The 26708-nt window shown below is 35.5% G+C and overlaps 1 protein-coding gene across 5 annotated transcripts in view; it reads right to left on the reverse strand.

The window, feature by feature from the left end:
* Window positions 1-342: 342 nt before the first annotated feature.
* The window catches only part of XRN1 (5'-3' exoribonuclease 1), a 120914-nt gene continuing 94548 nt past the window's right edge, over window positions 343-26708 (reverse strand). For 2 of the 5 annotated variants that reach the window (XM_047874717.1, XM_047874719.1), the window contains 12 exons: window positions 26442-26537; window positions 21631-21739; window positions 16981-17042; window positions 15388-15498; window positions 15110-15232; window positions 14490-14649; window positions 12148-12329; window positions 10429-10542; window positions 10232-10334; window positions 6765-6803; window positions 6252-6412; window positions 343-5251 (listed from right to left, as the gene is read on the reverse strand). In XM_047874717.1, the coding sequence (XP_047730673.1) occupies window positions 4949-5251; window positions 6252-6412; window positions 6765-6803; window positions 10232-10334; window positions 10429-10542; window positions 12148-12329; window positions 14490-14649; window positions 15110-15232; window positions 15388-15498; window positions 16981-17042; window positions 21631-21739; window positions 26442-26537 (1563 nt within the window). In that variant the 3' untranslated portion in view covers window positions 343-4948. Of the gene's footprint in view, window positions 5252-6251; window positions 6413-6764; window positions 6804-10231; window positions 10335-10428; window positions 10543-12147; window positions 12330-14489; window positions 14650-15109; window positions 15233-15387; window positions 15499-16980; window positions 17043-21630; window positions 21740-26441; window positions 26538-26708 lie in introns of those variants that run through there. The other 3 variants (XM_047874718.1, XR_007155582.1, XR_007155583.1) reach the window with 3 other exon arrangements.

Below are 26708 nucleotides of genomic sequence, written 5' to 3' on the forward strand. Positions count from 1 at the left end.
CTAACATTTGTAATACACCTAGTATGTACATAGTGCTTTATACATATTAACAACATGAAGAATGTTTTCTTCCTTTTAGAAGATGAAGAAACTGAGGCTTATACCTTATGTAACTTGCCAAAGCTAATATAATGACTTATTTACAACTAGTAATAAGTAGAGAAAGGATCTGAACAGTGGCCATCTGAATCTACAGTCTTCAGACTTTCTCCACTAACCATGCTGTCTCAGTTTAAATGACATAGATTCAAGATACAGATATAAAAAGATATAGGGTTTAAGTGAATACTGTAATGTTTCTACTTTTGATACTAATGTAAATATACAAGAAAAAACAGCTTATGAAATCATTCTCAAGGGTTTAATTAAAATCCATATAGCATTTAACATGTATAGATATTTTAACTCTTTCAATGACTCTCATATTTTAAAATCCTTCTGCACAACATTTTGAGGCTAACTTCATGCTAGAAATCTACAAATGTACAACTTAACACAAAAATACATTCGGAGTCCATTCCAATGCAAGTTTAAAACACTTTAATTGCAGACAATGTAAAGATATTTAAAAAACCAAAACTACAAAATGAGCACATAAAAGTCTTCCCTTTTGAATTTTTAATAAAATACTGCTCTGTATAAGATCTAATGAAAAATTCCAATTACTTATAAAATAGCTATGTGAGAAAAGAAATGAGTTAAGATACATATGTATGAATTATACTTATATTGTTTAAATGAACAGAATGTTGAATACTTTATACAGCACACAATTTATTACTCATATATCAAAATAGATGAAAACCCTCAGAGAAGCAACTGGGTGCAAGCAAAAGAAAATGTAAGAGATCTGAAGCAACAAAACAAAACAAAACAACAAAAAAACCAAACCCCAAAACAAAGGAAAAAGCCCCTTAGCTGTAAAGGGAAAGGAATAAAATAACTTAAAGCAAACTGTGGACCAAATTCTCAGTCCTATTATTTCATGAGAAACAGTATGAGAATTTAGCTTCACAATACTAAAATATCTGTAGAAGCTTAATTATTTGGCCTAGGCAATTTAATAGTATACCAACTGCCGAAATCAACAGCAATGGCTGTACTTCTGGAAAAAAATTAAATTTTTACAGGTTTAACTACGTAAAACTATCTATTGGAAACCAGAGTCTCCATCACAAATTGCACTTGAGATGGCTGAATGCATTGATTGAGCAAGGCATAATTGTTGGTTCACTGACATACACACAAATACAAAAGCAGCTATATTCCTGATATTCTTCATTACTAAAACTATTTTATACATTTTTTTTCCCTCTTAAAAAAAAAAATCAGTGCCGTCGGAGCTTTTAACTCAGTGTTGTAACATTGACACTTCCACACGCATGCTGACTCAGCACTGTTGTCTCTCTGTTTCAACACTGTCTCTTACTGCCCCCTGGTGGAAGATGGAGAAGTCTGATGGAAATACGAACCAGGTCAGTTTGAAAAATATTCATTTCTGGAATTTTAAGCCTTATCCTGACTAGGAAAAGGAAGCTCCCATGAAAAAGACTATTCCACTGACAAAGCTTACAAAATATATGTAAAGAACACTGTCAGTTTGAGTACTATCACTATCTCTAGAAAAATGATAAAGGAACTTCTGTGATTTTTTTTTTTTTTTTGAGAATGCCTGTCACAGTTATTTCTTTCCAATACATTAATTGTCCTCTACAGTAAAAATGTAATTTGAAAGCAAGATGATCCTAAGAAAGATAGAAACCTCAAAAAGTTGTGGAAGTGTACACAGTTGCTTTAAAAAAGATGCTCTGAACGATGAGACAAAGCACATTAGGCCTAATTTCAATGGAGATCTGGACAGTTCTATTTACTTAATGTAAAAATTAGACTACCATTATAAAAATGTATGATTCATTAATACAAATAGAACAGATGATTAAAAAGTGAGTGAATAAAAAAGCCCCTGCAGCTTATCTACTTCCTTGAGCTAGAAATATAGTCTGAAAATGCAGTGATTGATCTTATTTAATTAGATTGCTTCTTCTACCTCTTCACTGACCCTCCCCTTGAAACGAAGAATTTGGATTAGTTTGAAAATATCAGTCTAAAACCAAAGCAAATACCTGATCACCTGATCATAGAAGAGGAAATAAACAACAAAAAACCTGCATTACGAGTTATTTCTCCCACCAACAGAAAAAAAAAAAGAAAAAAACACCTTATGTTTTCAGTTCTAAAGGAACTACTTATCCCTCTGAAAAGCAAGGAAGTCTTAACTGGAAACCAAGGTACACACAGTGGCAAAAATAATTTTCCATGCAACTGTCTCTCTGATGTTTAAGACTTTAGTCTACATGATGTTTAAATCAATTACATTCTGTCAAATTATAAAAGTCAGGTAATGATCAGGTAATGCAGGAAACGGTAACAAGGTATGATGAGACTAGAAGAATCAATCTTCAAAATTCATTTAATGCGCTCAAAAAAAAAAAAAGAAATTATTGAATATTTAGATTTAACTGCTGTAGTTATGTGGAAGCATGAAGCATTTGGGGACTCTCTTCTTCCGTGCCCTATACAGACCACAGCTTTCATTGAACGTTTATAACAGATTCAACAAATGGGCATATCTCTATACTTTGAGCTGGTTTGAGTCTGCCCCATCCAAAAGGGAAAAATTTTAAGTTTCCCATACTATCAGTGAATCCAGTCTCCTCAAGATTATCATGAGATAAAAACAGCCTCTACTTCTCACAGCCTCCACAGGGAGGCACAAGTCCTGTTGATCTATTGACCTCATGCCCACATCTGGAATAGGTCTACAAGGGGGAAAGGAAAAGACATGAAGGCTTGACCACTATCTAGTCACTATCAAGCGCTTTCCTATTTTAATCTCTCTTTAATCTTGACCTTTAGAATACTATGTTTTTTAAAAAAGGAGGAAAGAACAAAAAGAAAACACTTTTACTGCCTACGCATGGAGAATTATCAGCTCACTTTGCTCAAACACGGGAAATATCTTTATGAGTTCGGTGGCAATATGCCTGTTGGAACTTTTCTTGGAGTTTTCAGAAGATGGCACATGCTCTGTACTCTAAAAAAGATGTGGGTTGTGCACTATTTTTAGAGGGGTCACATAGCAATGATGAGTGAGACAATTCTTGACTGCTGGTTTGTACAGGTACATAAGGTGAAAAATATTACACACTTTAAAGTAGTAGAGGTTGACAGAAAATTACTGTCATAATTTCACTTTTTTGTATTGTATTCCTATAATAGATGTTTCCTTTTAAAATAAATAGAGAGTCTGTGAGATAATGAGGACAAACATTGAGAATTATTTCAGCCTCATTATTCAATATCCCACTACAGATAAACATTCCCAACAAGGGAACGCTGGGAACCAATGAACATTTGAATCTGGAAAATTAACAGAAAATAAAATCACAGAAACTCACATGACTATAATAAATGCCAGATAATGAACATTTATCTCTTATACTAAAGGCACTACTAATATACAAATATCCTATTAACATATAGAGAAACTCTGAAATCAGCAGTTAGAGAAAGGAATCCATTTAGTTCAATGCCAGCATTAAAAAACAAATAGACTACTTTAAGACTCATGGCAGAGTTTTTAATGAGTTCAATGAAACTGGATATAATAATAAGCAGCTCCATATAAACATTATGGTTTCTACTCTTAAAAAAGTATGATAACTTACTTCCTTAAAAATATAAGCATATCACAAAAACTAAAGGATAAATATATATATAAAAACTCAGGCCCTGGTACCACTGAGAAGTTTTCATAAATTCTAAAATAATTTCAACAGCCATAGCTTGAACGCTACACACCCACACATGACATGCAAAGACAAAATGCCAGCGTCACTGAACAGTTCAGCATAAAGCTAAAAATGTGGGAACAGAATGAGACAGGCATTTGTCATGTAAATTAAGTACACCACAAACTGATTGTGCCTGTATTATAGCACACCTTAGAATTTTTTTAAAAATTAGAATTTCATCAGTCCCAAGAAGCACTACAAGGATCAACAGTGGAGCTCTCACATATGTTTAGGTAAGCAGGTAAAAAGCTATACAAAAGAGTAACACAATTTATTTCAACTAACAACATGATTAATAGATTTTACTTTACTCTGTTAGAAGGTTAATTTGTGGTCATTGTACCCTGTAGATTTTGAAACTTAATTTTATTAGAAATTACTAATGCTGGTTTTTGAGTAATCTAAAAAATTGTAATTACTTGCTCAAATCTAGATTGCTATTTATAGTTCTAAGCAGTTAAATGAAATACTCTGACCAATATTCTAAACTTGCTTTGGTACAAAATCTAGAATAAAGCAAAACTGGCAGCACCACCACAAGTGTGATCGTTTCACAGCAGGTCTAAAGGACCCTCAGAGACAACAAAACCTAAGTTAAAATACTTATAAATAAGAGCCATTCTCCTGATAAACTTGTTACATCATTAAAAAGAGAAATAAAATCCACACTTGGTAAATTATACTTGAGGCCCGATTTTCACGCTCCATTTAATTATCCCTCAAGAGTGTCAAAATTTATTATTATTGCACTATGATGTCTACGTCATAGTTTAGGATGCTTCTAATGATGAGGCCAATAGTTAGAGTGGTACATTTTAATGCTTAGTCCACTGATACTATTTTAACACAAGGTTTAATTTAGCTTTTTTTCTTTTTTACAGCTTTACTGAGGTATAATTGATGTAAAACAAACTGTACATGTTTAAGATGCACAATTTGATATAGCGTGAAAAGTGCCTGACAACAAATCAAAAATTTTAATTGAAACATATTATTTTAAAATAGCACATTCCAATTTTTTATGAGACACAGATATGTATTTCTAAAAAGCTGGCTGGAAAGAAAAGAAATTAATTTAATTCCAAGTACCAAATTTATTCAGAAGGTTTAGGAACACCAAAATTGACAGCCAGTTTTCTTGATTTTCTTCTTGAAGAAGAGCTTGGTGTTGACTTGTGGTGAGACATACTGTGGCCTTGGGAGGTGCCTTCAACTTGAAAAGAAGAAGCAGGTTGAGTAATTTGAGAGGACTTTAAGGAAGCTGATGAAGTCTCCTGTGGAATCACTTTGGTGACACTGGAAGATGTTGGCTGGCTAGTCTGAAGTGGGGTAGCTGGAGCACTCTGGGCCTCCTTACTCTCAAAGTTCTTTTTGTTTGCAACCCTTTTCTTAGTAACCTTTAAGGAATAAAAGCATCATTAATTAACAATGCAGGCAGAAAAAACTAGTGTCATTAAGCATGTTGCTAATGTCTGTCAATAATGCTGACTTGTGATTTCTACTTATAATCTCCAAACCAGACTTCAGCAATTAAAGGCATTTAAATATTTAAAAATTCTCCATAACTTAAAGAAAATTTATATTCCTGATTTTAAAATCACTTGTGCTAGAAAAAAATGTTACTTGCTGCAATTATTAATTATTAGAACACAAACTCAAGATAGCAGGAACCAGGTCAGATTGATCACCACTGGTCAAAATGTATTATTTTTTCTAAAAAATTATTTTTAATTTTTTAAAAGTAATCTCTACGTCCAATGTAGGGCTCAAACTTACGACTCCAAGATCAAGAGTCGCATGATCTACCAACTGGGCCAGCTGCTCCGACTAATGGTCATAATATATATTCTTAGCATCCAGACCAGTACTGGACTTCTAGTTGGCCTTGAATCAGTAATTATTAAATAAACAAATTTTTCTCAATAGTCCTTGAGCATTAAAAAATGAACTCTCTAAAAAATACAGTAATTCTTGGGGCACCTGGGTGGCTCAGTCAGTTAAGTGTCCGACTTTGGCTCAGGTCATTATGTCGTGGTTTGTGAGTTCAACCTTGGATCGGGCTCCGTGCTCACAGCTCAGAGCCTGGAGCCTGCTTCGGATTCTGTGTCTGTCTCTCTCTGCCCCTCCCCCACTTGTGCTCTGTCTCTATCAAAAATAAATAAAATGTAATATATATATATATATACACACACACACACACATTTATGCATTTATGTATACATATACACATGTATATACACATGTATACACATGTGTACACACATGTATATGCACGTATACATATACCTATGTATACATATGTCATATGTATACATATGTCATATATGACACACACACACACACACACACACACACACACACACACATATATATAGTAATTCTCTTTTCAGGTCTCACCTGTAGAGGTATGAACTGATTGTGCACACCACTGGGCATTCCCCCAGCCATGGGCATGGTCCCAGAATATGAAGCATGATGAAAAGGCTTCCCAGGAACTGGCACTGGTGGTCCCCATGGCATTGAGCCAAAGAGGTGAGATGATGAAGGCATTATATTAGCTGTTAAAAATCATGGAAAAGTTCTTTTTCAGTAAAATAGTACCATCAAAACCCTGAAATTTAAGACCTCTTTCTGCTACCCTTTTTTTGGCTTTTATCATTTTGGCAAAGGGCATATATACACTTAACTTATGATTAATCTTGCTTACAACATTACACCTCGGGACACCCCCTTAGGACCATAAGCCATCTATAGAAGTCAGCTTATCATGCTGTCTGGCCTACAAAGGCCAATGGTATCACATACTAATATGAACTTCAGGAATATTTGTAATACTATTTAAAAAAATAATAAAAGGATCATGAAACTGTCCCTTGGGGGAGAAAAAGAGAGAAATCTTAAGGATCTCACCTGCCCCCAGTGCTAAGTTGCTTCCATAGTGATCCCAGCCTACAAAAAAACCAAAAAAACTCAAGTCTTGAAATCTGATCACTTTCATATGACATGTAGAATCTTTCTTTTCCCTATTCTAATATTTGTAATTTAAGGATTTAAAACATTACGTTTTGTTTCATATTAAAAGCACACTGAACCAGTGGTTTCCAAACCTGATTTCTATATCTGAGTATTTGGGGAGCTTGTGAAATACAGATTCCTAGGCAAGGCCTCAGACCTAGTAAACCAGACTCACAGAGGCTCAGGAATCTGTATTTTTTGAAGCACAGTTGACATACAGGATTATATGAGTTTCAGGTGTACAACATACTGACTTGATATTTATATGCATTGCAAAATGCTCACCATGACAAGTGTAGTAACTACCTGTCACCAGACAAAGTTATTAAAATATTATTGAATATATTCCCTCTGCTGTACTTTTTCATCTCCCTGACTTGATCAGTACAAAACTGAAAGTTTGTATTTTTTAGTTCCCTTCACCTCTTGTGCCCATCCTCCAACTCCCTCTCCTCTGGCAACTACCAGTTCAATCTCTTTTTATGAGTCCGTTTCTGTTTTGTTTGTTTTTAGATTCCACATATAGAAGAAATCATACGATATTTGTCTTTCTCTGTTGTACCTTGATGGACACTTAGGTTTCTTCCATATCTTGGCTGTTGTAAGTAATACTACAATGAACATAAGGGTGCATACATCTTTCTGAATTAGTGTTTTTGTTTTCTTTCGGTAGATACAGAGAAGTGGAACTGCTGGATCATATGGTATCTCTATTCTTAATTTTTTGAGGAACCCAAGGAACCTGTATTGTTCATGGGCTCCACAGGTGGATTCTTATTCAGTTAGTACCAGTGCCGCATATGGGAACTACTACATTAAACAATGACAAGTGAGACACCAGCACACTGCCACTGAAGGAAGATATGTACTGTGTTCAAAATTTCTTTTCAGAGAAGTAAAAAGGCAGCCAGACCTATAAGATAGGATAGTTTGATAATTCAGCCACTTAAAAAAGTTTTGGATCAGGAGAAAAGAATCATAATGTATTTTAGTATTCTGAATTAAACATGTACAAATTCTTGCATGAAAAAAACTTTTAATATGAAAAATGCTAAAAATATTTATAAAATTAGGCCTTGATACTACCTATAAGCAACTCTGGTGTCTGTCATAATGTTAAGAAGATCTATTTAAAAGGTGCTATATTGTTATTTATTTATTTATTTATTTATTTATTTATTGAGAAAGAGAGAGAGGGAGCACGTGTGCAAGCAGGGCAGTGGTACAGGGAGAGGGAGAGAGAGCATCTTAAGCAGGCTCCGTGTATAGCTTAGAACCCAACTTGGGGCTTGATCTCATGACTGTGAGATCATGACCTGAGCTGAAATCAAGAGTTGGGAGCATAACCGACTGAGCCATCCAGGTGCCCCCTAAAAGATGTTATAGTAATCTTATGCACAGATCAACTCCACAATTTCCCCAATGAATCATTGTTCTAAACATAAAATACACTTTCCTCCATTTTTTTCCACTGGGACTTTTTCATATCATAAAGTAGGAATCTATAAAATAACTTAAAAATGTTAATCTGATGCTGAAGTTTTTTCTCCTGATTAACATTTAAATATCTTGGCTTTTCTGGGGCACCTGGGTGGCTCAGTCGGTTAAGTGTCTGACTAAGGATCAGGTCATGATCTCGTGGTCTGTGAGTTTGAGCCCCGCGTCGGGCTCTGTGTTGACAGCTCAGAGCCTGGAGCCTGCTTCAGATTCTGTGTCTCCCTCTCTCTGCCCCTCCCCCACTTAGGCTCTGTCTCTGTCTCTCTCTGTCAAAAATAAATAAACTTAAAAAAAAAAAAAAGAAATCTCTTGGCTTTTACTTGTACTATATATATATATTCTCCAAAAGTCAGCAGGTATTTTCTTTATAGTTCAGTGAATTTCTGCAAAGAACCATCTTCCAACTTCCTACATGAGCTATGGCTGGCTACAAACTGAGAACAGGATAAGGAAAAGGAACTTTACCTTAATCTCAGTTTTCAGCCAAATATTTGTACTCTGTGCCTGGTGTTCCCGAATCTAGAGAGTCCTCTGGAGAATATACTTTCAGCGCTTTGCCTGAAGGGGCTGTGTGGGGTGGTATCTGAGGAGTCCCATCTCTCCACATACAGACTTTGAAACAATCCCCCTTTTTTCAGCCCATGCCTCATTGAAAGCTCTGATAGCTTCTGATACTTTCAAGCTCTGAAACTTTTAGGATTTATGAGGGAGGAGAGATGCTCATCATCTCATTTGGATTATCTTCTACAGATACTTTAGGGTAGCTTATCCCCGCTCTGCTAAATGAGTTATTACTCTGTGAATTGCTTTTCTCATCATGAACTCTTTTCAAATCTCTAATCTGCTGATATTTCTTCTTTTAGCTCTCTGTCCTTATAAGTGTAAAAGGTTTACACTTTTAAAATAATTTATTGTTCAGTTTCATGTAGTTTGGGCCAAGAGAAGAGATAATTTGTTTAATATGCATTATTAAGTTTTCTAATGTTTGTAGTGAGGATTAGCTGTGTAGAGCTCCTACACTAATATCTCAGAAAATAAAATTTCTAAACCTGAAATAAACAAATGATTGGTTTTAAAATATAATGAATAGGATATAAAGAAGCCAACTGCTATTAGGAAAAAGGGGTGATAAAAGAAAAGTTCAATAAGCTTAAGATTTAGAATCATAAAATTATAAAATGGTAGTCTCAAAGAAATCCTGGACACAGTCTAGCATAAATAAGAAAATGGATTCCCAAAGAAGTTATATGATTTTTGCAAAGTAAGGCAGTAAAAGACTCTGGACAAAAAGAGTTCTGATTCCAGAGTGACCATTTTATTCCCTCAGAACACTAGGAAGATCCCAAATGGCTACAGGAAGCAGGGAGCTACCTGCTTGATAACTCAGGCTCCACATTTGAAAGAGGAAGACAGTTATGAGAGAATATTAAGAGACACACAGTAAACTTAGAAACTCCTCATTCTTCATTTTGAAGCTTCATCATCAAGGGCAGTTTCTTTCACATCCACAGCTTCAAAGCCTTATCTGTTCTTTATTCCCTCCACTTGATTTCCTTCCCCCTTTCCCACCTCTGTTTTGATGTCTAACTTAAACCTAAATTCATCTGTCGGCAGCTACTGGGGAATAAGGGACTGCCTAGAACAAAGAACAGTCCTACTTCAGCTAGACTGGAGGCTATAGAGGGGAATGGTATTTCTAGATAAATCTGCAATCTCTAGTTCCAGTCTTACTTTTCTCACAATTCCTTCTTGCATTCCCTAGATATTTAAATACATTTTTGGTTTCTTCAAAATGATGTTTCTTAAAAGAACTTTCTAAAAACAGAAACTCAATAACAAATATTTAAAAAGGCCAAGTATCTTACCAGTAGGTTGAGGAAAAACTGGAGGAATGGTTCCGGGTGGTACAGCAGGAGGATAATTTGGAAATATTGGTGGAGGAAAAGGGAAATTCACTCCTAAGGAGCCCTAAGGAAGTATTTAAAAGTTAGAAGACAATGCAACAAAAACATCTGTAGAGATTAATTAAAAGTTTAGTAGAGAAGTCATGATTAATTCTTACCAACTGTTGTAATGCAAAAAGTGCAGCTTTTTCCTTGGCTTCATTTTCAGAATGGCACTGTGGCCCATGTACCAGTAAGCCATTAGATAATTTTACCTGGCAAACTGTCATCGTCTAAAAAAGAGAACATGAATGTCTATGAAGTTATCTGTCTAGGAGGTTGACCTTCTCCCCTCAAGCTTAAACAAGTAGAATACTTTCATGTGACATTCTATAAAAAAGAATTCAAAAATTCAACAAAGGACAATCATTTTAAGTTTTGGGTTGCCCTGCAAAATTTTAGAATTGTTTCCTTATCTTGCCATGTTTACAAAATAAAATGCTCTTTAAGATAGCTGAAGGGTCAGGCATCCTAATGCAAATGAAAGCCAACAAAATTTTTTCCTTATATCAAGGGTAGGGAAACTAGGCCTTCTGCTTATTTTTATAAATAAGGGTTGTGTTTGCAACACAGCCAAGTCCCTTCTTTCATGTATTGCCTAAGTCTGTTTTCATACTATAACTGCCCAGCTGAGTAGCTGTGACAGAGACCATATGGCCCAGAAGACCTAAAATACTTACTATCTGGCCCTTGGGAAAAAAAAAAAAATTCTGACTCCTGCTTTACACCATCCTCCAATTAGCAGATATTTCATTAATATGAATTAACTGCCAAAATCTAAAAGACTTAGAGGTTATGTCCAATTTTATGTTCACATAGAAGTTACAACTCTTTATTACACATTTTTTCTTTTATAAAAAAATTTTTTTTTAAATTCTACTTTTTTAAAAGGTAGTCATTTTTATGTGATGTTGTGAGTTTAAGCCTACTTTCTGTTTTAGGTGAGAATATATTAACAACTTGGATATAAAGAGGATCAAATAACCTTTCCTATCGTCTGTGGTTCTCAAGGTACAGTCTGGGGCCCCTGGGGGTCCCCGAAACCCTTTCAGGAGGTCCTTGAGGTCCAAACTATTTTAATAATGATATTAAGGTGCTATTTGTCTTTTCCACTCTCAGTTTCTCACAAGTATATAGAGGACAAAAAATTCACTGATATAGCTTTAGATTCTACACTGCAACTAACTTCTAAGAAAATACCATATTTTAATGTAGTATCAAAAAGTATCTACTATCTGCAAAGGCTATTAGAATTCCCTCCTTTTCTCTAACTATCACTCTGTCTGGGGCCAGATTTTCTTCATGTATTTTAACCAAAACAAATCATAAGAGATTGATAGTAAGAAGCAGATATGAGAATCTAGCTTATTCCATTAAGCTAGAGATGGAAAAGATTTGTAAAAGTATAGAGCAGTGCCACTCACTAAAATTTTTGAAAGGTTATTTTTAATAAATAATGCTTTTAATTTTTTGTTTTAATTTCTAATACAGTTAATATAGATATAAAACAAGTAAGCAAAAATCCTTTGGGGTCCTCAAAAAAAAAAAAAAAGGTGGGAGTTTAATAGGCCAAAGCTTTGAAAATTGCTGCTATAGACCAAGATCCCTAGCTCTATCAATCTGTCCAAGACTACGTGCTGCCCAGGTTCCTCTCTGTCAGCATCTCTGAGGGCTCTGGCATAAATATGAGTGAGCCATAGTGGGAAGAATAAATCTATGTTGCTCATAACGTACAAAAACTCAGCTCCATTATATTATTTTTAGCCAAAGATTTTCAGTTAATCTATTTAAGATCAGTGTTAAAGAACTTAAATAAATGGAACAGTAGTATACTATACCTGTGGTGTTCTAAGAAAGGAGAAATCTGGTTGTGGCATTCCAATAAGGGAACAAATTCGAGAAAGTTCAGTTACTGGTGTGGACACAGGAGGGATATGGCTGGGAGCAGGCCAACACACATGGTCCATAGGCTGAACATTATGGTATTCGCTAGTACTGTGAGGCTTATTCATGTAAGATGCTACCAAAAAAGAGAAAAGAATATATCTATATTAAATGATATACTGAACTCTGCAGTTATTGTAGGGTTTTACAGATAGCAAGCAAAAAATTGTTAAAAGGTGAAAAGAGGAATCTCTCATGAAGCAAATAGAAGAACTATCTAGTACTGCCTAAAATTACCAAGAATTCAATACAGATTTTTAAATGACTGTAACTGATTAATGATTCATGATGAAGATTTTAAAACATGGTAAGTAGCTGACTGCCAAAAACTGACATCTTGAGAGATTAATGACTACATAGTTATTTTCGAGCAAAGCAAAATTTGAATAAGCAAATAGTTTTTTTTGAGCTGATTTACAATTCTTTTTTTTTTTTTTAAAGTTTATTTATTTTTGAGAGACGGAGAGAGACATGGCATGAGCAGAGGAGGGGGCAGAGAGAGACAGGGAGACACAGAATCTGAAGCAGGATCCAGGTGCTGAGCTGTCAGTACAGAGCCTGACGCGGGGCTTGAACCCACAAGCTGTGAGATCATGACCTGAGCCGAAGTCAGACGCTCAGAGGACTGAGCCACCCAGGCACCTTACAATTCTTAAGTTTTGAGGCTTTGGGTTCAGTCTTGTCAAAATTCCATCCTACATTCTGAGACACGTGGATAAATGGTCTTATTGCTCCAAAATGAAGCTGCTTAAAAGTTTTTCTAAAAGTAACCCTTTCAAGTGCTTTTACAGATGATTAAAACATTCTAAGAGTTCACATTCTTTAGGATGAACAAACTAATAGAACAAGAGCATACCCCAGTGAAGAATGAACCTAAACCTGTCACGTTATAGATTTAAAAAAAAAAAAGGTTAAGTTGCTAGCCGAAAGCCACACAACTTGCAAACTCTGTTACTTGGGCTGGATTCTGAGCTCCCGACTCTTAAGAGATATATTCTTCATTATTCTGAAATAAAAGTTACTTGTTTTTTGACAGCAAGACCATCTTTTTCCAGTTTTGTTATTCCAAGAGCATGTCTGTCACCAGGATAGTTTCCTAATAGCTACTCAAATTTTAAATTGATTATTTATCTTATTATTCACTGGAATATAAAATAGATGAAGCTAGGCTCTGATTCTGTTCCAGATTTTGATGCTTAATGAAGTCAGTTCTGCTTATTTCAAACTGATGTTTGTTTGTTTGTTTGTTTGTTTGTTTTACCTGAGAAATTTCTGTCCCCACGTACTTTTGCATTAGTCATTCTTCCTGGTAGGCTTTTGCAGATAATTATACAGACAAAATACTGAAGTATAGGGGACAGAGACAGTAGGGGCAAATATGGATATGTACTAAAATCTGGCTATGGGGCACCTGGGTGGCTAAGTTCGTTTAAGAGTGTGACTCTTGGTTTCAGTTCAGGTCATAATCTTGCGGTTCGTGGGCTTGAGCCCCACATCTGGCTCTGTGCTGACAGTGTGGAGCCTGTTTGGGATTCTCTCTGCCCCTCCTGTGCTCTCAGTCAGCCTCTCTCTCAAAATAAATAAATAAACTTAAAAAAACCAATCTGGCTACGTATTTGCCACATGGCATGCTATAGGCTTCAAAATTTTAAGGTAAGCACCCACTTTACAGTGTCTACCTCCATTAATTATTTATAATTGATTTTGTAGCTTCTTCTATTGGCCAAGCTATTAGAACATAATGCTATATCAATTATAGGTATATTGGTACCTGTAATATGCCAGACACAGTGCAAGCTGCTTTGTATGTATCATATAGTTATTGCAAGAGTCCTTTACAATGTTATTCTCATTTTATAAATATGAAAAAAAGCCTTAAAATCTTAGTAAAGTTAAATAATGTATTTAAGTTACAAAACTATTTTTAAATTACTGAGGGAAAAAAAGCTAGAATGTGAAAACTTGTCTAGGTTTGGGCACTACAGAATGAGTATCTGCAAAAGCACAATTTAAGTAATCATAAGAAGACATTTAGGGACTATAGAGCTATTAGTTACAGAGTTATATTATTATTTAATGACACAGCATAAAAATTACATTCTTATTTGTTACTCTTCATTATACTCTTTTAAAACTACAGGTAGTTTTATCTTCAAAAGCACATGATAAAACAACCCAAATGAACGGAACATCTGAAATGATATTGGTTACTAGTACTAGTACTTTGTTCACGTACTTAATTTCTTATTCTGTTGAGGCTGTGAGGAAGGTCCATATTCATCTCTTCTATTAGAGGAAACAGTGGCTTCATTACCAAACTGCTTCATTTCGTTCTTATGGTCCACAGTATCAGAGGCATCAATTTTTAGTATTTCTTTAAGCATCCGAGTTCCTTTCTGTTTTTGAAAATAATTGGTATGGAGATGGTGGGGGTAGGTGGAGAAAAGTTAACCTTAGAGTTACAGAGCTTATTAACCTTTCTTTTAGTGAGTTCTAGTGTTAAAAATTAAGATGATAATTACATTCAGGTAAGGAATGAGCAAAATCAACAGTCTAGAGTTGAAACAAAATGTTCACATTTCCTGCCACAGAAACAGTACTTATTCTTCTGCTTAACTTGACCAAATTACCTGGTGGCAATGTTTGAAAAGCAAACATACAGGTCTATAAAAACCAAACATACGGATAACTAGAATGCCCAGGGAAGCCTGGTTTTCCCTACAAGATGACAATAATGATGCAACATACCAGTCCACAGGACATAAAAGTGCTGTAACAGTTGCATGGGGTATGTATGCATGCGCCACAATAGTAAAATTACTACAGACAGTACAAAAGCTCCTACAGAACACAAACCATAGCAAATGACTGTGGTGACAAAAGTTCTTCACTTGGAGGCTCTTCATGATGAGATGACTGTACTTCATTTTCTTTGGAGATATTCAAGGATGCTAAAAAGTTCTCAATTCCAGGGTTAGGCTAAAAGAATAAATATTTTGTGCATAAAGATGAAAATATGAGGACACGGAAAAAGCTAAGAATTTTAGGTACAAAAACGATCATTTGAATTTTCACTCAATCATCTTCCCAGCTGCTAAAGTTTGGCAACAGAAATTGAATAAATGGTCTTTTACCTTATCAACAGCATTTGGGTAACCAGTCAGAACCTTCTGGTTTTCTGAGACTTCTGCACTTTCATTTCTCTTCAATAGCTTAATATTACATTTGGCAGGCCCTCCAAATGTCTATAAAAGAGTTAAGAATGAGCTTTTTGTGCAAATAGCTGCCATTTAATAGTGTTCTAAATAAATTACTGCAAATTTTTTTAAGTGCCATTTTCTTTTATATCTTAAAAATGGGGCTTGTAAACTTGGATGAGGAAAAAACTTAGATCTGCATCTTCATTAACTTCTAAATGAGATTTAGCATTTCCTTCAATGAAGCAATAGTGGTGATTCTAATTGCATTTCAATACAATTAATTTTCTTTCAAATCTTAAGTATTTTAGCATTAAAAACACTATTCTGAGAAAGAACCCATAACAAAGTTTATAAATCCCTTCCTAGAAGAAAGGAAATTATAGCATGAGAATTTCAGAAAAAGAGGGCCTTAAAAGTCAACCATTACTGGTATCTAAATATTAATGGGTTCCATTTGCTGATAACCTGGCATGTGCCAAATATTCTGCTAAGGTGCCTTTTATATATTTGATATATGACTAACTTATAAGAGATAAAATTCTTAAAAAATTAAAAAATATGCATATAGAAAGTACATATACCATAAGTATATGTGTTGAATGTTTTTAGAGTAAAAATTTGTTATTCTTTGATCATAAAATGCATATACTCTCCTTATCAATCAGCAGAGACTATACAAAGGCAAACATAAATAACCTCAGCTTCCTCCCACACCAAGCTACTCCACACAATTAATTAATCATTAACTTTGCTATGTTGATCCTAAATGAATCATTGAATATACACATATTTCCAAGATTTTATACATACATACATACATTTATGTACGTAGGTATGTTTGTATGTATGTATATACAGACTAAATGTATCAAGTGAGATAAATCTATTTTTATCTCCATTTAATTAATTTTTATTTATTTATTTATTTATAAAAGTAGGCTCCAAGCCTAGTGCTGAACCCAACGTGGGGTTCCAACTCACGACCCCAAGATTAAGACCTGAGCTGAGATCAAGAGCTGGATGCTTAACTGACTGAACCATGCAGGCAACCCTGCATTTTAAAGATGAAGAAATTAAGGGGGCACCTTGGTGGCTCAGTTGGTTCAGCGACCGACTCTTAATTTTGGCTTAGGTTGTGATTCCAGGGTTGTGGGATCGAGCCCCATGTTGGGCTCAGTGCTAAACGTGGAGCTTGCTTAAAATTCTCTCTCTTCCCCCTGCCTCTCTCCTCTGCTTGTGCTCTCTCTCTCTAAAAAAAGAAAAGATGAAGAAATTGAGGCTATAAGAGATGTAGTGAGTTGCTCAAAGCCACCCAACTATTAAATACATACCTGTTTATGTATTTATATATATGTATGTGTGTATAAGTATCTCTAGTTCCAAATCCTGACTCTAGCTGTGTAACTTCCATTCCAAGTGATTACGGATTTGGGCAACTTATGGATTTGGGCGGCAAAATTCAGATGCCACACATCTACCCACTGTAATAAAAAGCTGGCTACTAGAATTTGATTTAAGAAAGCTTACCTGCTTATTTGACATTTTTTGTGACCGGCTCTCAGTTTTAGGACTCTTACACTCTTCTTTAACTAGAGACAAGAAAATAGGAATTTTGGTAAGTGAAAAGTATTGCTGCAAACTAGTGAAATTTACCAAATATCTACCACAGCAAGACTCTGTATTGAAAATTCACAGAATTGTAAGAAGACAAAGGCTCAGACCTTGAAAAACTTTTAATTTGGATGAGCGGAAGAAGATATACTCACAGATAACAACAAGAGAAAGGGAAAGGTGTGACATGTAAATGAGCCTTGAAGTATGTAGGTTTGCAAAGGGAGGCTAAACATTTCAGGCAAAGGAAATAACAGGAGAACAGAAATGGAAGCAGAAAGCAAGGAATGTATTTATCGAACTCTTACTAGACTAGTTCCACTGGAGATCAAGGAATATAATGGAGCTAATCCAGTAAGCAGTGGGCAACCAATGACAGAAAGGTTTTGAGCAAGTAGTGATCTCATCAGAATTGTGCCTTAGGAAGATTAAAATATGGCAGTGGCATAAAGACTAAGAGAAAAACTAGGAAGCTATTTTAGTATTTCTGTTAAGGGTAAATTGGGAGAATGGTAAGAAAAATGAAAAGGATAAATTAAAAGACGAAGGAGTAAAGGAAAAAAGAGGAAAAGAGGGAGGAAGGGACAAAGGAGGAAAGAGAGGGTGAGAAAAGAAGGAGGGAGAAGGGAAGGGAAGAAGGGTGAAGGGGAGATGAACAGAGGTGGTAAGAAATAAGCAAAAATAGGAAGACAGGGAACAGAAGAGGGGAAATAGAGGAGGGGAGAGGAGGAAAGGGAGGTAAAGAAAAGAAGAAGGAAGTAATTTTGCAAAAATGAGGAAAAGAAAAAGCAAGTTAACATGTACTGACATTAAGCCTTTGTTGAGACACACACAATAAAACTGGAATTCTAACTAATGTAGTTACATGCATTCATGTAAATAATAATTTGAAGAAAAATCACAATGCATTCCAATTAAATACAGAACCTTTAAGCTATATTTATCAGATTTATAGGGTATCAATCTATATTTAATTTAAAAACGTAAATGAAACAAAAATAACATATAGATACTGGTGCAAAGTGGTTGTCAAACTGAACCAAAGTTATAAAACCACACAATTTTTTTGAAAATAGCTTTTTAAAAAAATATTTTAAAAGACCATTATTATAATATATGTAAGATATATACACACACACACACACACACACACATAAGATACATGCATACATCAAATATAATAAATTAGACTCAGGACTCTGCACTTGATATTTCCTCTGCTGGAAAGCTCTTCAAACGTTCTGCATAACTTACCCCATTTCACTCCCTTTTTTTGGTGTTTCTGCTCAGAATTTATGTCCTCAGAGAGGCAACCCTTGACCACTCTACTTAAAATACCACCCCTATCTATACTTTTAATCTGCTTTATTTTTCATCATAGCACTTATAATTACTACAGATTATGAAATTTATTGAATAGGTTTTTTTGTCTATTACCGGTCTTTGCCTTAGAATGTAATGTCCATTAGGCTGAAAAACTTGTCTATCTTGTTCACTCATATATCCCTTGCACCTAAAACAGTACCTTGCACATAACAGCTCAATCAGTAGCAGCTGAATAAATAAATGAATGAATAACAACTGAGTCATATTTTGAACATAAAGAGCAATTTTCAGCAATTTGGGAATATTCTGATTAACAGAAGAGAAAAAGTAACTGCAAGATGAAGATTCTTATCTCTGCATCTACATTCCCTACTGTGCCTGGAACACAGTAAACACTACTGAAGGAATGAAAAAAATAAAAATGTACAAATTATGTTAAGAGAATACTGCAACACAGTATACATATTTTTATTTATTAAGATTTTATCTTTATTTTATTTTTTTAGAGAGAGAGGGCACAAGTGAGTGAGGGACAGAGAGAGAGGGATAGAGAGAGAATCCCACAAGGGGCAGAGAGGGAGACAGAGAAAGGGACAGAGAGACAAGCAGGGCTCACTGGAAGTGGGGATCGTGCTCACCCAAGGTGGGGCTTGACCTCACCTGAAGCGGAGCTTGAGCTTACCCGAAACAGGGCTTGTGCTCACCCGAAGTGGGGCTTGAGTTCATCAGTAAGTAGTGGGGCTCAAGCTCAGCTGATACAGGGCTCAAACTCACAAACTGTGAGATCATGATCTGAGCCAAAGTTCGATGTTTACCCAACTGAATCACACAGGTGCCTAATACATATTTTTAATAAAAAATTGTAATATAGGTTGGAGTAATTTAATAAGCAAATGTTTATACACAGAAAAGTAACTGGATTATGCTAAATAAAATTTATCTCAAAAAGTAGTAAGGAGACATCAGCAAAAATGTCAGAGTAAGGACTTCTAAAAGTTCTCTCCTCCATAAAAGCAGCAAGAAAATGGGCACAAATTACCAGAATCCAAATTTTCAGAACTATGGAAATGAATCAAAGGCTTTTAGCAATCCGGGGAGTATTTATTCAAGGAAAAAGTCAGACTCTCAGAACAGTGAGCTTAGGGGCTTTTTAACTTGCCCTAGTCTCAATCCCCACTCTATAATTCTATGCCAAAATCCTCAATAAAATACTAGCAAATCAAATCTTATAGCATATAAAAAGATTATACACCGTGACCTAGGGGGATTTATCCCAAGAATGCAAGGTTGGTTCACCACAGAGAAAACAATGAATGGAATATATCATATTAATTAAGCACAGAAATAGCAACTGACAAAATCCAATATCCCTCCCTCCAAGGGGGGGGGGTGGTGGTGGAAATCAACAACCTAGGAATAGGAGGGAAATTCCTCATTTAATTAAGGGCATTTACCAAAACCCCACAGCTAACATTACACTTAAGTTGAAAGACTGAAAGCTTACCCGAAAGATCAAGACAAGAAAAGGGTATTCTTTGCATAAAGATGGTATATACATCTGTGGAACAGAATTAACAGGCCAGAAATAAACCCATTCATCTATAGTCAATTGATTTTTAACAAGGGGGCCAAGAAAATTCAATGGGTGCCAAAAGAATTCAATGGGAAAAGAATAGTTTTTCAGCAAATGATGCTGAGACAACTGGATATCCACATGCAAAAGAAGGAATATGGACCCCTACCTCATACCATATACAGACACTAATAAAGACCTAAAATAAGAGCTACAACTACAAATCTCTTAGGAGAAAAGATGAGTGTAAATCTTTGTGACCTTAGATTATGCAATGGTTTCTTAGATAGGACACTTAAAGCACAAGCAACCAAAGAAAAGTAGAAAAGATAGATCAATTAGAATTGATCAAAACTACAAACTTCTGTGTTTCAAGGACACTATAAAGTTAAAAAGACAACCCACAGAATGACAGCACATATCTGTAAATCAAATATCTGAATAAGCATTTAGTATACAGATTTGATAAAGGACTCACACAACTCAAGGATGAAAAGAAAAGTAACTCAGTTTTAAAATCAGCAAAGGTGGGGTGCCTGGGTGGCTCAGCCACTTGAGTGTCTGACTCTTGATTTCAGCTTAGGTCATGATCTCACAGTCATGGCATTGAGCCCTGTATCAGGCTCCACAATGAGCATGGAACCTATTTGGAATTCTCTCTCTCTCTCTCTCTCTCTCTGTCTCCTCCCAGCTTGCTTGCTCTTGCTCTCTCTCTCAAAATAAATAAATAAATAAATAAATGAATGAATAAAAAAATGAGCAAAGGATTTGAGTAGACATTTCTCCAAAGAAAATATACAAACTGCCAATAGGGACATGAAAAGATCCTCAATTTTATTAGTCATTAATGAATCACAAATGAAAACCACAAAGATTTCACTTTATACCTACCAGGATGGCTAGAATAAAAAAGATGAGCAATAACAAGTATTATGGAGGATGCAGAAACACTGGACTCCCATATATTGGTGGTGGGAATGTAAATGGTACAGCCACTTTGGAAAACAGTTTGGTAGCTCCACAAAAAGTTAAACATAGAGTTAACATACGACTCAGTAGTTCAATTCAATTGGGTATATGCCCAAGAGAACTGCAAACATATGTTCACACAAAAAACTTGTACATGGATATTCACAGCAGCATTACTCATTTTAGCCCCAAAGTGGAAGCAACCCAACTGTCCATCAATGGATGAATGGATAAACAAAATGTAGTATTCATACAATGGAATATTATTCAGCCATAAAAAGGAATGTAAAAATTAAAAAAAGAAAGGAATGAAGTATTTATACACACTACAACACAGATGCACTTTATGTTCATTATGCCAAGTGAAAGAGGCCAGTCACAAAAAATCACAAATGTTATGATTCCATTATATGAAATGTCCAAATAGGTCAATCCACAGAGGTAGAAAGTAAATTAATGGTTTCCAGGTGCTGGAGGAATGACTGCAAAAAGGTATGGTGTTTCTTTTTGGGGTGATAAAATGTTCTAAATTTAGATAGTGGCATACGTTGTACAACTTTGTGAAAACACCAAAAAAATCACTGTAAATACTTCAAAAGACTGAATTTTATAGTATATGAATTGTAACTCAATAAAACTTATTAATAAAAAAAAGCAGTTAGCATCATAAGTTTGTTTATTCTGAACTTTAAACTTACATTTTTTGTGAGGCTCATGTTTTCTTTGCTGACATTTAACAGTGTTGTCAGTAAAGGCGGCTTTATGATGTTGAGTTACTTGACTTATTTCTTGAGGTAGAACTGCAATCTGAAAGTTAAAATTCTTATAAATGATTTAAGCAAACTTTTAATATTATAACTACTTTTCCTCAAAGTGAGGTTCGAAGTGATAGAAAAATTGTAGAACTCAATAACAGGAGCTGATATTTGAGCTCTAACTCTAAAACCCATGTTCACAGTACTGTTTCAAAGAAAAAGTATGCCATAAGTTTAATTAGAAAATATTCTAGTTTTCGGTATAGTTTTTTGGGTTGTTCTATTTGATATCTACATAAAGCTATTTGTTACTCATATTTTTCCAATAAAGGCCTAAATATTTTTTAAAGATATTTAAAATTTTATTTTTATTTTATATTTTGTAAAGACTTTTTAAAAAGCAGCTTTAGGTACAAAATGAAGCTGAGAGAAAGGTACAGAGACATTTCATAAACCTTTGGTCTCCACACATGTATAGCATTCCCCATTGTCAACATCCCCAACCAGAGTGGTACATTTGTTACAACTAATGAACCTAAATTGCATACATTTCATTATTACTTAAAGTCTATAGTTTACACTGGGTTCACTCTTGGGTGTTACATTCTGTGTGTTTGGACAAATGTATAATGATATGTATCCACCATTATACGGATTATTTTCAGTGCCCTAAAAAATCTTCTGTGCTCTGCCTACTAATCCTTTCCCCCTAACCCCTTGGCAACTACTGATCTTTCACTGTCTCCATAGTTTTGCTTTTTCCAGAAGCTTGAATACTTAAAAAAAAACCTAAACAACAAATTTTAAAATATTTTATTTTTGAGAGAGAGAGAGAGAGCGAGAGAGAGCAAGGGAGGGGCAGAGAGAGAGGGAGATACAGGATCTGAAACAGGCTCCAGGCTCTAAGCTGTCAGCACAGAGTCTGATGGGGGGCTCAAACTTGTGAACCATGAGATCATGACCTGAGCCAAAGTCAGATGCTTAACCGACTGCGCCACCCTGACACCCCCACAAAATAATTTTTTTAAGTAGGCTTCATGCCCAGTGTGGAGTCCAATGCAGGGCTTGAATTCACAACCTGAGCTGAGATCAAGAGTCAGATGCTTAACTGAGTGAGCCACCAAGGTGCCCTGAATACTTTTTTAAAAATCATGTTGAGCTGTCTAGAATTTGGTCATCAGATGAAAATTAGGCTGCTTATTAATGCTTCATGGATGTAAGTGATATACATGGGATCTCATATTTCTTGGAAATATGAAAGTGTTTAGCTGGTATAAATAATGAAATAGCACCCAATAACAGGAGCAGCATGCAGACGATTCTGAAGAAATATAGTATCAAATGTTGAGTTCTATCTCAAGGAAATAGGTAGTAAAATGACTAGTAGACTGAGATCTAGGGGAATTTTGGTAGTGAGAGAGGAAAGTGGAAGGAACAGTAAGAACACATAACCTGAAGTGGGAATTATCTACTTGTGCGAAAGGAAAGAGACCAAACTTACTAAAACAGACCATTTTATCAAATATTTGGATATATTTTATATAAGAATTAGGTAGAGTTAGATTATAGAAGGTCTAGCTATTAGTTTCAGTTGAAACTAATGAATTCCACTAGTACTGAAGAGGGAGCCCTGTACATTCTAGAATATTTGAATAATATTGTTTTATGGCTGGAAAAGAGGTCATCTAACTCCAGTGCCTTAATTTTACACACAAGGCCCCAGAGGACCAAGGAAGTTAGAGTTGCTCAATTTGAGTCACCAAATCTGATTTCCTGATTTTTAGTCTGGTACCAGATTTATCACACCACAGCGCCTCAGGGAATAAACTGACTTCAAACCCAGGTGCTCTTATTAGACATTTTGCCCAATTATGCCACTGGGTCCACACAGTTTTGTGAAAGGATCATCAGGAAAGATCATTAGGAAAGATGCATCAAGCAGTACTGCGTAAGAAGGACCAAAAAGGAAAGAGATAAGAAGCAGGAAGCACAGGTAGGAGGTTAACCTAGGCTTAGGATAACACTCTAAGGTCCAGTTGTGGGAACTGAAAGGAAATAAAAAGATTTGGAGTCTCACAGCAAAAAAAAAAAAAAAAAAAAAAAAAAAAAAAAAAAAAAAAAAAGAGGAAAAAAGGAAAAAGTTTTTACTCCATGCTCATCGGATTATATGCCGTGGAAAATGGTAGTGTTAGAAATAAGGATAAGAGAGGAAACTTTAGGTGAGGTCAATTCTAAAACATCTTGAGGTTGAGATGATGGTGGGGTATCCATCTATACCCGTCTTCTAGAAAGTTGGAGATACTGGCTTAGATCTTGATTGAGAGGTATGGATCACATAGATTGAGTGGTAATTAGCAGTGAGGTAAGAGCAAATGTCACCAAACAGTAAGGCAAAAGGGGGAAGAAAAAAAAAAAACCAATTTGTTGTCCAGTTTTAGGGAGCAGTGCCCAGTGAATGGTTGGAAAAATAGAGGTTAAGAAAGAAGGTGAACACATGGCAGAAGGCCAAGAAGGGCCTTGGCCTACCTTGGTCCAAGTCACTATCAACTGTACCTTGATGGTTCTAGTAGTCTCCTAACTAATCTGTTTCTACCCTGGCTCCTATACATTCTATTCCCAAGAGAGCAGAAAGAATGATCCCATTAAAATATAAATTAGATGTCATTCTGTTTCTCAAATGGCTTATCTCACTGGGTAAAAACCAATGTCCTTATTAATGACCCAGAGGATCCTGCACTGTATCGATGTATCACCTCTCTAATTACAACTCACCCTACTGACTGAGAACCATAAGTCTTTTTTCTCTACCTTGAGTACACCTGGATTCCTACCAGGGTCTTTGAATTTGTCTGGAATACTCTCCCTTCACATATCTACATGCCCTAGTCCTCATTTCATTCAAATCTTTACTCAAATGTTACCTGATAATTCTATTTAAAACTGAAAAACCTTGCCTCTACCTCTCCTGCCAACATTTTTTATCCTCCTTCCCTGAACTTTTCCTTAAACTTTTGTATTACCAAAATGCCATATAATTTACTTATTTATTGTCCTCTCCTCCCAAGGATACTGATTGTTTGAGGGTCAGAGTTTTTGTTTTGTTTACAGCTATGTCTCATTGTATAGAACAATGTACATGGTAGGCAATCAAATACATGTTGAATGAAGTAATGAAATGAATGAATGATAATACAGTACTTCTAAAGAATGAGTAGTTAGCAGAATCAAATAAATTAGAGAGGAAAAGAGGGTTTGAAAATCTGGATATAGATTATATTTAGGTAGAAAGGATTTATGGATGATAAGCAAAATTTATAATAGCTATTGGCAGAGAAGACCTATGTATTTTGTCCCTCTCACTTTTTATGTTTATTTTATCATCATTTCCCTTGATATTTTCTCCTCTCTACTGTGATAAACTCTGATAATGCCACCATTATTGGAGGACATTAGAACAAAAGAGGCCTTCATGGTGTAGGCTACTGGTTTATAAACCTGAGAGAACATTCCCTCTTGACCTGAGAAGATAGGTCAGTAGCTTGGCAAGAAGAGTTGTGTTGTAGGAATGTATTATTATTATTTTTTTTTTTTGTCTGAGTCAACTTTTTTTTTTTTTTGTTAGCAGAATTTCTTTTCTTCTTTTTTTTCTTTTTAATTTTTTTTTTAACGTTTATTTTATTTTTGAGACAGAGAGAGACAGAGCATGAACGGGGGAGGGGCAGAGAGAGAGGGAGACACAGAATCGGAAGCAGGCTCCAGGCTCTGAGCCATCAGCCCAGAGCCCGACGCGGGGCTCAAACTCACAGACCGTGAGATCGTGACCTGAGCTGAAGTCGGATGCCCAACCGACTGAGCCACCCAGGCGCCCCATCTTTTCTTCTTAATCTCTATTAGGGAATATGAATTTGCTCATTCACATTTAAGACAACCAACTGCCAGAATAAAGCTATACATGCAAGTGAAAATGAGTAAGTTAATAAGTGCCATTAAGGCCTCCGCTGAACTTATTTAAAAAAAACTTTTTTTAATGTTTATTTATTTTTGAGAAATAGAACACGAGTGGGGGAGAGGCAGAGAGGGAGACACACACACAGAATTCGAAGCAGGCTCCAGGCTCCAAGCTGTCAGCACAGAGCCCGATGCAGGGATCGAACCCACAACCGTGAGATCATGACCTGTGCTGAAACTGGACGCTTAACTGACTGAGCCACCGAGGCACCCCAAGGCCTCTCCTGAATTTAAAATACAGTTATTATGATTTTGCAAACAACTAACATAAAATCCAAAACTGATTTAAAAGAAAAATTATCTGTATTCCCACTTATGAGTCCAAAAACTTTTATATATGGCTGAAGAGAATTCTGAACATTCGTGATTAAAAGCATTATTTCTCTTTTATGAGATTTCTGAAGAAAACTAGTCATTGCATACCCAAAAGAGAAATGTAAATCTTGTTGTTGCTGTCTTTAAAGTTTATTTATTTTGAGAGAGAGAGAGAGATCATGGGAGAGGTAGAGAGAGGAAGGGGGAGAAAGAGAGAGAGAGATCATGGGAGAGGAAAGGGAGAGGGGGAGAAAGAATCCTAAGCAGGTTCCACGCTGTCAGCACTGAGCCCCACGCGGGGCTCGATCCCATGAACCATGAGATCATGACTTGAGTTGAAATCAAGAGTTGGTCACTTAACTGACTGAGCCACCTAGGCACTCTGTTGCTGTTTTTTTAAATTAAATGTCCATCAAACAAGGTATACTAACCTTCTCTTGTGGAGTTGGCTGAAAGTGCTGAACCTTTCCAGATCCCTGTAAGGACTGCCAAATGTTGCAAAATTCATCATCATTTTTATTAGGTACCTGGCAAAGCACAAAAAATTTCTTAAGGAAGTGAAACAAAAAAATTAAGATTCATATTAAAAAATAAAATTAATTCACTAAAGTTAATTAGCAGTAGACAGGATCTTAACTTCTGTTATCTGAAATCTCAGTTCTTTTTTTCTGGAGCTCAGTAATCATAAAAATATTCTA

The sequence above is a fragment of the Prionailurus viverrinus genome, chromosome C2, assembly GCF_022837055.1.
Source record: "Prionailurus viverrinus isolate Anna chromosome C2, UM_Priviv_1.0, whole genome shotgun sequence".
In the NCBI taxonomy this organism is placed as follows: Eukaryota; Metazoa; Chordata; class Mammalia; order Carnivora; family Felidae; genus Prionailurus; species Prionailurus viverrinus.